The sequence below is a fragment of the Gymnoscopelus microlampas genome, assembly GCF_963454915.1.
Source record: "Gymnoscopelus microlampas genome assembly, chromosome: 14".
Classification (NCBI taxonomy): domain Eukaryota; kingdom Metazoa; phylum Chordata; class Actinopteri; order Myctophiformes; family Myctophidae; genus Gymnoscopelus; species Gymnoscopelus microlampas.
Window position 1 is genome coordinate 39,374,021 of NC_139951.1, and position 13,872 is coordinate 39,387,892.

Sequence of the window (13,872 nt, forward strand, 5' to 3'; positions counted from 1 at the left end):
GAGTTACAGACCCATAAGGGTCCATTTGGTTCCTATCCATCATTTAGCTGGGGACCCCTTGGAACCCCCTCAAGTACCCCTGGGGGTCCCCGGACCCCACTTTGAGAACCAACGCCCTAAAATGATATGTATTTGGCGGCCGACCCCGCATCTCAAATTATGTTGTTCCAGGGAGGGACCTCCAGAAGGAAAGATTTTAGTTTAAAAAAAATAGCAGATCTACAAGCTCAATCTACAAGCTCATAGCGTGGCACGAAGTGACGCTCTATGAGCTTGTATGTCTGCTATTTTTCAATAGCCACGGTATAAAATGACAAAGATGCTCTCCCAGTTTTAATGGGTTCAACAACATATTTATAGTCATCTTTATAGTTATCGTTATCGGTCCCTTTCTACCAGGCATGCAATGCTCATTTGGTATGTTCTTGCATTCTCATTTCAATGACGTGACGCGTACGTTGCTTAACACCTACACTGCAAGTCACACAATGGACAATTGATATGCATCTAGGCTCATTCCTATGTTAATTCGCTAGGTGTGAGTCGGGAGCCTTTGAAAACGTTGTTGAGGTGTTTAAAGTAGTTTTAAATATATGCGTGTACCTGCGTGCAAGGCTGTCCAGTGAGCATTGCACCCCTGCTTTCTACCCTAGAATTTTACCCAACAAAAAAGCTAACCAAACCGATCAATTATCGACTGTGAGGGTATACAGCCCTAATTAATTCATTATAAATGAATACAAAAAAAAAAAAGAGGCACAAACAGTTTCTTCTATAATGCATTGAGTCCAATTATAATATTTGTGTGTTTTAGCAGGCCAAGCCCACATCTGTCACTGTGTCAGAGCAAACACAGCCAGGCATAAGGCAGCCTGGAGGGCCTGTGGTTTCTGAAGGCTAATCAAACTGTTCAGATCAGCAGTTGTTCCTGAACATGGGAAGCTGTACGATTCTCTGAACATGTGTTCTGCATCTTAGGAAGGAGAGAGAGATGTGGGGGGAAACGCTGTGCGGCTCGCCGGAATGTTAATGAAATGTTTGAAATCTGGGATCCTTGACTCTGCGTGGTGAAAGAGTGCCAGACATTGAGATGAAGTAAAAAAAAAAAAAGAAAGAAAAAAAAAGAAAAAGAAAAAAAGATCTAGACAGCTGCCGGGCATACTTAAAATCACAGCTTGGGTTTCCGAGTTCTATTATTGAGTCCTTTTCGGTGCCGGATTCGTTTTGCTCTGCTTTAACTGAGGTGTGTTGCTCCTTTGAGGCATGCCCCCCCCCCCCCCCCCCCCCCCCCCCCTCCCCGCGCCCTCTTAGAAAAATAAAATAACACCATTAGAAAAACACAACGTCAAAAGTGAATCTATTTCTGTCATGAAAAATATACGTATTCCTTTTTACTGCAAAGACATTAATTTGAATGTGAGATATGAAGGGAGTGTGCTCAGCACCCAGTGTAACCACTTAACCCATATATATATATATACCTGTACTTCGTTGACAGGGGTCCCCAGGGGTCTGTACTTGGCTGCCTATTTTTTTTTCTTCTCTCTACACCTAATCTCGTCCTCGGAAATAGCCAATCTACAAGCTCATAACGCGTCGCAAATCGTCTGCTTTCGCCCTCACCTAGTTTTGCAGAGGGTTAACTTATTATGATATGACCAGAATAGGGTACTGTACATGTGGTTAAATGCATTGTGCAATGACACCGACGCAAAACCTTAAAGGAACACTTCATCCATTTTCAAGGATAGCCCTAGAATAAATAGACACATGTGTGGGTTAGTGGGTAAGTAATGAACATTGAGTGAGTGCTTTATTATTGCTCACCTGCGATTGGAGGACAGTGATCTCTCTCCAGTCTTGTCCGACCAATAGGAGAGGTATCGTGGTCCCATTGTCTTTCTGCTTGACAGTGGGTCTGTGTTGAGTGGATGTTCTTAAACGGGTCCCTGTAAAGATACAAAACATAAAAGAAATAACGTCAGAAGAATCCAGGGAAAGTAATACATTTAAATGCATACGTCTAGATTAGGGATGGGACAATAATCGTTATTATCGTTTATCGTGACATTGTCCTCAGTCATACACTAGGATGGATTAACTTTTGTTGAGCTGCAAATTCAGCACCACTTAGACCCTCTATAATAGATAAAACGGACCTGTAAAAAGCGCATTTGGTATGCTCTTATTTCACACTACACAAAAATTGATCCGCCAAAAATTGCAGATCTACAAGCTCACAACTTGTTGATCGGCTATCTTTGACAAAGTGACTCGAGTTTTACATTGGACAACACTGGTCCCGCCCCCACCCCCCCCCCAAAGACCAATCACAAGCCGCGGTTTGTTTTCTACCGTTTGTGCATGGAGATAGGAGGCTTTGTGTGGAGTTTGCATGTGTGGAGTTTGCATGTTCTCCCCGTGTCCCCTAGGGTAGGTACCCTCACAAAAAACATGCAGTAATCCTGGTCTCTATACTGCCTCCCCCTGGTCAGCCGGGGCGCCTGATGGAGGGGAAAGGAACTAGTTGGAATAACGTGTTCCTTTCACGCGCTACGTCCTGCCAGGGAAACTCTCCCCTATCAGGTGGGAAGCATGAGCGCAGTTCGGGGCTTTCCCTAGGCTGGCAGAGGGAGAGTAGCGCCCAGGATAACTGGGCAATTACTGGGCGATTACTGCAATTGGCACTGGGTGAAAAAAATGGGTTCCAAAATTGTGGAGAAGGAAAAAACGTAGCAAGATCCCAGGCTACAAATCTTGTGCCAGTTTAACCACTTTCAACATGGCCATGTTATTATTGTCAAAATATTTCACAATGACATGTACGCTTGTAGATCAGCTACTTTCTTTTTTTATAAGGGGGGGGCGGCCTGCAGGCAGAGGCTTTGTACATTTTTGAGGGTCCTTGGCATGGAAACATTGGGGAACCCCCCCTGTGGTGTGCCAATGGCAAAATCATTCTTCCAGTGGACAGGAATTTACTACACAATAATTATCAAAACATTTTAGTTACTAATTACTTTGTAGATTTTTACATTGGTCAAGCTTCACGTGACATTGCTCATTGATATGTATTGTATAAATAGGTAAGTTACACATGTTTTTCTACCTACAACACACTACGAGTACCATCTACTGTAAGTCATTGTCAATTGCTATAAACTGCTACTCAATATATTATACTGCATGCTATAGAAATGTATGAAACCTTAATGCCATATAAAACGTATATTGTTACAAACACAGCACAACCTCTATTACAACTTCCTGACCTGGCGGAGACCTGTGCCCAGAGGAGCACATTTTCTAGTTTCCTTTGAATTTGACTCTGCGTGCATGAATATGTACAGTTGACATCCTGTATATCCATTGAAGGAAGCATGAGCTAAGCACGTGTGTACACACACACACACACACACACACACACACACACACACACACACACACACACACACACACACACACACACACACACACACACACACACACACACACACACACACACACACACACACACACACACACACACACACACACACACACACCTATAGACAGATGACATCATCGCGAAACAACATCATAAAGCTGACATCACAACCATGTCCTTTAAAAGGAATTCTCAAATAAACAACAGGTAAAATTTAGCAACTTCAAGGGACAGAACCTCCTGCTTGTAGCGACTTCTCTAGAGGATTCGCTGTCAACCCCGCTGTACAGACTGTCTGCTGCTTAGCGCGAGGGATTTCAAGAGGCTGCTGTGCTGCAATATAAATATATGACGTAATTCTTTTACAGAGCGAGATTTGATTAATCTAGGTACATGCACAGTGGTGCTGGTGTGACAACATGTTGTGCTGGAGGGGGAACCTGGAAGGACCAAAGAAAGACCATCTTGTTACTGTGACGGTGGGACATCAGGTGTACTCATTTGGACAGTCCAGTTACAAGTATCAGCTTGATTTACATGTCTTCAACACGGCGTCTTTACGCTGGAAGAAGTTGCCCGCCGTGGGAATTGAAATTGAGACACTCAGGGACAAGGTCCTCGAGTTCCTCACACCCACAGTGGAAGTGCCACTGGCGGTGGCGGTGCTGATAGAGGACGTCATTTACATCTGGGGAAGGTGCCATGGCTGCAATGTGTTTCATGCGTTTGATGTCGACACCCACAGATGGTTCCAGCCCAAGGTTTCTGGGACCGTTCCAGTCCCAGACAGGAACTACGTTTACATACCTTGTAAACGTAGCTCAACCTACTCAGCCTGTGTCTTGGGGAAGGTCATGTACATCTATGGACGATGCAACAGATACAATATCTGTGTCTACAAGTTGGACACCACCACAATGGTCTGGTCTTTAATTAACACCAGCGGCACTGCACCACATACTTTCACGAGGCATTCACGTTCATCTGCCACCATCATCGGGACAAAGATGTTTGTAGTTGTGAGCACTCGTGAAGGGTCGAACATCGTCGGAGTGCTCGACACAGAGACAAACTGCTGGCTGAGCATGCCTGCTTCACAGCTTCTTCCAGGAATACGCAAGAAGCCTGCAGCCTTTGCCTACAATGGAGAGCTGTACGTATGTAGTGGAGTAAACAGTTTAAAACATCTGAGGAAATACAATCCGGAGACCTTCTCCTGGATGAAGATTAAACTCAACGTCGGGACTTGGATGAAGATTGAGACCAAGAACCTGGGGCCAAATATGATGTGCTGTTGCACGGTGGGAGATCGTACCTTCGTCTTTGCAGGACCCAATTGCCTGTACATCTTAGACTTCAGTCCGAGTCTGAAGACATTATGCAAGCTTGCAGTTATTCAGTATCGTCTGAAGCAGACGGGACTCCCACACAACCTCAAGTGGGAACTGGCAGCTATGAGCATCATAGACCGCAAATGCAGAACAAAACGGAGAGGAAGAGGAAGGAAGACGTGAGGAAGCCGCGGTGAAAAATGGAATTTGCTCCCCCGATCGAATCTAGAGGCAGGGTTCAACGGATGGGGGAGAGTGATTTGTGACAGATGGGTACCAGCAAGAGTGAGAGGGAAGGTGTATACCTGGAAACGGTGACACTGGCAAAAAAGACGGGCCGGAGCTGGAGGTGGCAGAATTGAGGATGCTGTGATTCTTTTTTTTTTTTTTTTTACAATTTTGTAACACATTTTTTTACCCGGTGCCAATTGCCTGCATACATATAGACAACATCAGAGTTAATCCGAGGGTAGCCTCGATCTCCAGGCTTTTATTGTTTAGTTTTGCTAAAAAAATAAAAGCCTGGACCAGCGCGTCGGTGTACCCGGTATAGGAAGTGTTTCATTTCCCCAACCAACCAGAGTGCAGTGGGCGTCGCTCGTAATGTTGTGTTGACGGGGCGGGGGTTGACGGACAGATCGGTGAACCAATGGGATCAGGCGCATTCTCTCCGCGCTGATTTTAAACCCGCCCCTCTATACACGAAAGCAGGAAGGCTAGTGCAGCCTAATCTGAGGGTGACCAGGGTGTTTGTGAGATCTGGTGTTGCCCCCCCCCCCCCCACAACCAAACATAAAATGACTTGTCTTTTAGTTCTACTGGATCTCTTCTCCACTAGAGTCCCTCACTAACATTTTAGTCTAGTTTTTATTTGTTGACGGAATTGTCAATGTATTTTGTCTTAGTTTTAGTCATCATAACTTAGTTTTTATTTAGTTTTCGTCAGTGAAAAAAGGTAGTTGACGAACGTTTTTTCGTCATAGTTTTAGTCGACGAAATCAACTCTGGCTGAAATGCAGATAAGTCAAAGTAGCTGGGTAGCTTGACAAACTGCATCTTCATTGTGTCTTTTATGTCTATTATAAAAATATAAAAGTGCCCCTGTTGACATACTTCAAGAGAGTATAACGTAGGTGTGCACGTTGTCATCAATCTTCGGTCTGCAGTATCAGCACTAAGCACCGTTGATCCGTATGAGAGCATTTAAATTTGTATTTGTATCGTTTCATATGTTGTACTGGCTTAGCTGTATCAATAGGATTGTTCTCTACTATATGGCTCTAATGTTTCTTTTGGCATACTTAAAAATGTTTATTTTTAAGTATAAAGTAATTAAATATGTGTTATTTGTCATATCTGCCCTGTGCAACTTTTGTTTACGAAAGCTAAAAGCCAAACAGAAATGTCATTTTTATTCAAAATGTTCCATTCATTTTCAACGACAGAAACACAATTAAATCGTTAATCGCAAGTATTTGAGTGATAATTAATCGTCAACTTAAATTTGTAATCGTGACAGTCCTAACTGCACTATCAATAAAGGCATAAAAAGTCCAAAAATAACCCCCCCCCCCAACAAAAAAAAAAACAGCCCACACAATCGCAGCAGCCCTGCAATCGAAAGTGTCACTAAGGCATAATCACTGTATTTGCATTTGACGGATTCAACGTGGCACAGCGTGCAAATAATACACTTCACACGTGTAGTCTTTCACAAGCTAACAATTATCCGCGCTGCTAAAAAATGCCCTCTCTCCGATGCATGATAACTCCTATAACTCCTTTCGGAAACATCTGTCTGTTCAGGATCCTTTTTATAGACGGATGGTGTGCTGCAGCCCGTCTTTCACTGCTGTGGGAAAAAACGCCACAGAGACAACCGCTAATCATTGTTCTCTGGCACCAAAGGCGTGAGAAACATCAACCGCCCCCTTGGCAGCCTTTTTGAGCTTTGTTGAGTTGTTAAAAATGTCACATTTTCAACAAAGATGTTCTACTGGGGAAAAATGTCAGTATGGTGGATGGATGATGGCTGATTCAAGCAGTCAAACAAACTTTTCCTGACCGACCTGAGGCAAACTAATTGGACTCAGAGATAGGTGTGACTAGTACACCTGTTGTGCGTCGAACTAATCAAAAGCAACCATCCCCACGGGCCCACGCGAGTGAGCTGGCTACTGCTTGCGGCCTTACATCTACAACTCATTTAACCCCCTTAAGACCTGAAGCCGATTCTACAAAATGTCTTCTAAACCCTAACAGTTTTTTGAAAACTTATGTTGCTATGTCAGTGGTTTTCAAACTTTTTCATGTCAAGGACCACAAAATGTATATGCATTTGGCCGCGGACACCCATCTCAAAATGTTTTGTTCCAGGGACCCCCAGAAGCAAAGATTTGAGTTACAAATGTTTGTTTTAAAAAATATACATATTCAAAGATTTTGCACTAATTTTCTCGATTTTTCAAAAATAGCCAAAGTGTAAAATAATGCTTTTTTAGCTCAAATAGAGGACACAGTACAGCAACTTGCAATGGGCCTGGTCTACAAGATACGCCACACCACAAAGACACCCATGTACCTGTCAAACTACTTAAAAAATGAAGTCCACAATCACAACACCAGAGGGAGCTCCACTAACCACGTTCAACCCAGATTTGGCTCAAACAAGGGGTTAAATGTGTTCTCCAGCTATGCCACAAAAATGTGTCGTAAAGGAGTGTAAATCCCTACTCTCCTTCTAAAAAAAACGTTCTAAAAAAATCCCTTACTTACAGGTGGCTGCAATTCGAAACTGGCCCTTATGTCAAAAGGCAATACCAATGAGCTTTGGTGGGGGGGGGGTGCATGCTGTCATTGGGGAGATAAACTCCTGGAGCACTGGTGTCCATGATCCACCGCTGTGAGGATTATGGTCCACAAGCTCTGCAGGGTGTTGTTCCCAGTATGCCTTTATCTCCTCCTCCTCCCCTCTCCTCTCCTCCCCATGCAGTGCAGTGTGTTCTGACAGGGCGCTAAGCTAACTGAGCCGCCAAACGGCTGGCTGCGCTCCTTAGTGTGATGTCGCTCTCAGTGCCAGGCAGAGCAGCCACTCCACCAGAACGTTATTATGTGCCCAAAGTGATGGTGGTGCCTGTAGGCAAAAGCAGTAGAAAAAAAGAAAAGATGTTGCCAGTAGCCAAAGTGACGCCGTGCCCACTGAAAAACGCAGTGGTGGAAAGTAATTATGTACATTTACTTAGGTACACTTTTGAGGTATTTGTACTTTACATGAGTATTTCCAATTTCCTGTACTTCTACTCCACTACGTCTCAGAAGCAAAATATTGTACTTTTACTCCACTACAGTTTATTTGAAAACGTAAAGTTACTAGTTACTTTGTAGATTTTGATTATTATTACAGAACATACATTAACCACTTCAGCCCTATTGATTTCAACCATTTGAAAATAGACGATTTACAAGCTCACATATGTGTTGCGATGCGACACATTGTGAGCTTGTAAATCTGCCATTTTCAAAAGATTTTCTATACATTTGAAAACTTGAAATAGGACATTCTGCATAATGAGTACTTTTACTTTTGGTACTTTAAGTGCATTTTGATGCCAATACTTTTGCACTTTTACTCAAGCACATTTTTGAATTACGGACTTTTACTTGTAAGGGCACGCTCCCACCAAAACACGGTCGCCTAGCGTTAAACGCAGGTTGTGCGCGGCCACAGTTTTTTTGCAGCCAGCGGATTCTAAAAAAACGGGAGTGACGCGCCTGTCACTCACTTTCAGGACCCTCCCCGTAGCCCGCACGGCCATAGATATATGCGCACCGCCTGCTGGCTTAAGCGACAGATATAGAAACCTAGATACCTCATTGGCCTCTGCAGTTCATTGGCGTGGGGGGGGGGGGGGCACTGGCCAATCACAGCACGTTGACTACTGGCCAATCCACAGCGCGTCTTTTCCAGGGACTTGTCAGAATCTAGTTGTCCCGCCCCCACCTTCCTCTGATTGGCCTACTGAACGCCCCCCCTTCTGTGACGCACACGCACAAGTTTCCAGCGTGCCCCCCAGAAGCGGAAGTGCGTCCGAGATGCATACGCTTCAGCGCCGGAGGAGGCGTCTACCTTTATATGTCTATGGCTTAAACACCATGGTGCTTCCTGAGTCTTCGGACGGTCCACCTTCGACTCACCCGATTGGACAGAGGAGGAAAATCAGCTCCTGCCTCCAGCAGTTTTATGCTTCAAATGGACAAGTCGTGCAGAGCGGATAAACGCAAGGTCTGCGCGACAGCCGGAAAAAATCCGCTCTTGCGTGCATTTGCGTTGACAAAGCATTGGCAGATTCTGCTCCAGAGGTAAAATAAAAGTGCGGTGGGAGCGCGCCCTAAGGATGCGCTCCCACCGGACTTTTATTTTACCTCTGGGGCAGAATCTGCCAATGCTTTGTCAATGCAAATGCGTGGATTCTTGGAAAAAATCCGCAAGACCAGGAATCCACGCATTTGCATTGACAAAGCATTGGCAGATTCTGCCCCAGAGGTAAAATAAAAGTGCGGTGGGAGCGCGCCCTCACAGAGTATTTCTACATTGCAGTATTGCAATGTAGAAATGTATAGTGAACATTTGAGTACCTTTTCCACCACTGGAGCAACGCGACAGAAGCTGCAATCAACTCTAGCTACAAAACCCCCCAAAAAAACAATTCGATCATTGAACACACAGTAGCTCCAAATTCAATACGGAGGCACTCGAGGTTCTTTACTAACTGGGTTCTCCTGCTACAGTAATTACCTCCTCACAGCAGGGAGGCCGTTTCTGTGCTACAGGCTCATAACAACACAGTGGGCGTCATTATTTATCACCATTTTGCTACAGTACAAACCCCCCTAAATCAAATGCTTGCTCGTACTAAAGTTTCACCAGGCTTTAGGCTTTTCTATATGGCAGGAAAAATGTGTTTAGTTTTTTTTTTTTTCATTAATCTTGTGTGTGAGGTCTTCTTAGAATAAGTTAATGGATGTTGAACATTAAAAACCTTTGGTCTTAAAACCTCTTAAAAAACCCTATATTCACTGGAATCTCACTGTGGGGGTCTATATACGCTGCCTCCTTTTTTCCCCTCTACACCAAATATCTTCAGCAAAAAATAGTCCCAGAATAGGGATGTTTATAGGCTTAACGTGGTTAAGTCAGCATTTCAAGCACGCATACACACACACTACAGACACACACACGCACACACGCACGCCCACGCCCACGCACACACACACACACACACACACACACACACACACACACACACACACACACACACACACACACACACACACACGTGACTAAATCCTGGTTGATGTTCCTCAGCATTAAGCACCTTCATTAAAGTTCCTTCTAGCCGTGATGATTCACTCGTCCATGATTGCTGAGTCGGGCCTATAACCCAACTCTTAATAACCCGGGCCTGAAGCTGAGCCGCCTGCCCGCCCTTTGTTCTGCTATAGCTCGGACTAATGCGTGATTTATATACTCGGGTTGCTCGCCTTTGTCGCGCAACAGCAGATCTACAAGCCCTGTTGCGATGGTGGAAAGCAGCTAAGTGCATTTTACATAACTACTGTACTTAAAGGGCAAGCCCACTTTGGTAGAGGTTTGGTTTGTGTAGTTACCTCGCCATGATGTAACTCCAAAGGTGGACAAGAAATAAAAAAGAATTGCTCCATTAATTAGAAATTGATAATTAAAAATATGCTCCCCATTGACTTACATTGTACACTCAAACAGCTCTCAAAGTCACTCTTTTAGCCCATAAACGAACACAAACTTAGCTGATTCAGACAATATAGAACATCACCAAACCCAGTACTGTTTATTTTTTTAATAAAAATGTCAACTTCCTGATGATTTTACTATTTGAAGATCAGGATCCGCCGATCCAGTCCAGGTTTTCTTTCTAATAAAAATAGCTAAATCAACAGTAAGTTAACATTTTTATTTAAAAAAAAAAACAGTACTGGGTTTGGTGATGTTCTCTATTGTCTGAATCGACTTTGTTTACATGCTAAAAGAGTGACTTTGAGAGCTGTTTTACTGTACAATGTAAGTCAATGGGGAGCATATTTTGAATTATCAATTTCTAATCAATGCAGCAATTATTTTTTATTTCTTGACCACCTTTGGAGTTACATCATGGCGAGGTAACTACATAACCCAAACCTCTACCAAAGTGGTCTTGCCCTTTAAGTTCAATGTTGAGGTATTTGTACTTTACTTGAGTATTTCCAATTCTCAATGCTTTTACTTCTACTCCACTACATCTCAGAGGCAAATATTGTACTTGTACTCCACTACAATTATTTGAAAACTTTAGTTACTAGTTACTTTTCAGATAAAAATTATGATATTATGAACAATACATTAACCACTTTATCTTATACCTAGGCTATTTTCAAACATTTTAGTACTTTTACTTTTGGCAATTCAAGTACATTTTGATGCCAATACTTTAGTAGTTTTACTCAAGTAACATTTTGAGCACAGGCCTTTTACTTGTAACAGTTGCACTTGAGTAAAATATCTCGAGTACGTCTTCCACCACCGTCTACAAGCCCCGTTGTGTGAGGCCTTGTAGATCTGCTGTTTTCCCGTGTGCGACACCCACGTGTGTGGCGACTAAGTACAGCCCAGCAGGCTTAAAGCAAAGCACTCTGGACTTCATCAGCGAGCGTCTCCAGCTGATAGCGCACGGCCAGAGGTGAACAAACAGCTCAGCAGAACTGGACTAAACTCCTCCTGCCTGGCTTGGATGGTCTGCTGCTGATGAGACACAGGCTGTACTGGACTAAACTCCTCCTCCTGCCTGGCTGGATGGTCTGCTGCTGATGAGACAAAGGCAGTACTGGACTAAACTCCTCCTGCAGGCTGCTGAGGAGAGAGAGGGCAGTGGCTGCTACACACACACACACACATACACACACACATGCGCGCCCAACGCACACACATATGCATAGAGTGGAACAACAAGGGAACCGTTTGGCCATCATCATCATTAGCCCCATGAGGAACTAGAGGAGAATGAAGGACAAGGACATTCTTACGGTACGTTTTAACAGCGGGCAAAAATATAATGAAAGTCTATGAGAGCCGGCGATCGGGCGAAGTGGGCGGGGGGGCGATGAAAGATGGATTTCCTTTATCTTTTTGGGCGATATCGCCCGGCATCGCCGAGAGTTGCCCGCTGTTAAAACGCAGGGTGACTGTAAAAGAAGACACACAGCCCAGATCATTTGAGGCTGCAGCCTAACACACACACACACACACACACACACACACACACACACACACACACACACACACACACACACACACACACACACACACACACACACACTGTCCTCGGCCTAACACACACACACACACACACACACACACACACACACACACACACACACTGTCCTCAGCCTAACACACACTGTCCTCAGCCTAAGACACACACACACTGTCCTCAGCCTAAGACACACACACAAACTGTCCTCAGCCTAACACACACACACACACAAACTGTCCACAGCCTTATGCACGCACACACACAAACTGTCCTCAGCCTAACACGCACACACACACAAACTGTCCACAGCCTAACACACACAGTCACACACACACACACACACACACAAACTGTCCTCAGCCTAACACACACACACACGCAGACAAACTGTCCACAGCCTTAAGCGTGTGCGTGCGCACACACAAACACACACAAACACACACACACACGCTAACACCCCCACATCCCTCACACCTCCCTGGCCTCTCCTGTCTTTTTCTTGCACTTTAATAATGCTTGAACTGTTCCTAGTTTCCTAGCTAAACTGCTTATAGCAGATACTGTGATACTCCAAGATAAGATACTCCACCACAATGACTTGATTTTTTTTTTTAGTTACTAGTCATTATCACAAATTGACACACATTAGCCGAGGGACCCCCATTTGAAAAGATATGCCAGGGACCCCAATAAGAGAAGGTTTTTATGGCTCTCTAGCAGTGATTCTCAACCATTTTAATTTCAAGGACCCCCAGTTTAACATGCATTAGGCTACGGAGCCCATTTAATGGCATTTATACCTCTGGGACCCCAATTCATATTGTGAAATCAATGTTAATTTAACTCTGAGAGTGTACAAATGGAACCAAATGGACCCGTTAGGGTCCATTTGGTTCCATTTGTACACTCTCAGAGTTACAGAACCATAAGGGTCCATTTGGTTCCTGTCCATCATTTAGCTGGGGAGTGCAGTGGGGACCCCCTGGAACCCCCTGAAGTACCCCTAGGGGTCCCCGGACCCCACTTTGAGAACCAATGCTTTAGACCTATTACACATCGGCCGTTCGAAAATAGCCGATCTACGAGCTCACAACGCGTCGCGTCGTCGCGCGTTGTGCGCTTGAAGATCGGCTATTTTCAAAAGAAGTTTGAAAAAGGTTTGAGTACTTTTACTATGTTAATTTTTTTGAATACAGGCCTTTCACTTGTAACAGAGTATTTAGTTTCATATAGTGGTATCGCTACTTTTCCACAAGTAAAAAAAAAGAGTACCTCCTCCTCCTCCTCCATCCACCAAGCGTCTTGACGGAGCGAGAGGAGAGAGAGAGAGAGAGAGGTCGGGGACATGTCGAGGTCAAGGGCTTTACGAGCGTGCCGCTAGCACACAGATGGAATGACCATCACCCTGTTTCTCCTACAGCACAGAGCTTTGAAGACATGGAGGTTTACAATCAAGCAGAGTAGAGAGACTTCAAAGAGCCAGCGGTTGAACGACCAAGTTCTTTGCTCTAACGCGGCGCGCTACGACTTTTAATTCCCATGGTCTCTAAATGCCACGATGATGATGATCGCAGTGGGAATTAGGAGTAAAGCCCCACCGGCTCATTTCTTTTTCCGTGTTGTTATCCGGGGTGGGTAAAGGGGGGTGTGGGAGGGGTTTGTTAACCCATTAAGACCGGGAACGCACCTGTGTAACCACTTTATCTATATTTTATACTTTGCGCTATTCAAAAAATAGCATATCTAGAAGCTCAAAGCGCGGCACAGAGTGCCGCGCTTTGAGCTTGTG

The 13,872-nt window shown here is 44.4% G+C and overlaps 1 protein-coding gene across 1 annotated transcript in view; it reads right to left on the reverse strand.

Moving 5' to 3' along the window:
- Positions 1 to 1,968, reverse strand: part of LOC311060208 (disintegrin and metalloproteinase domain-containing protein 12-like) — a gene marked incomplete at both ends in the record, with an annotated part of 198,964 nt that extends 196,996 nt beyond the window's left edge. Inside the window, one exon of the mRNA XM_084078341.1 lies at positions 1,828 to 1,968. Coding sequence (XP_083934467.1) covers positions 1,828 to 1,968 — 141 coding nt within the window. The remainder of the gene's footprint in view (positions 1 to 1,827) is intronic.
- Positions 1,969 to 13,872: the final 11,904 nt, after the last annotated feature.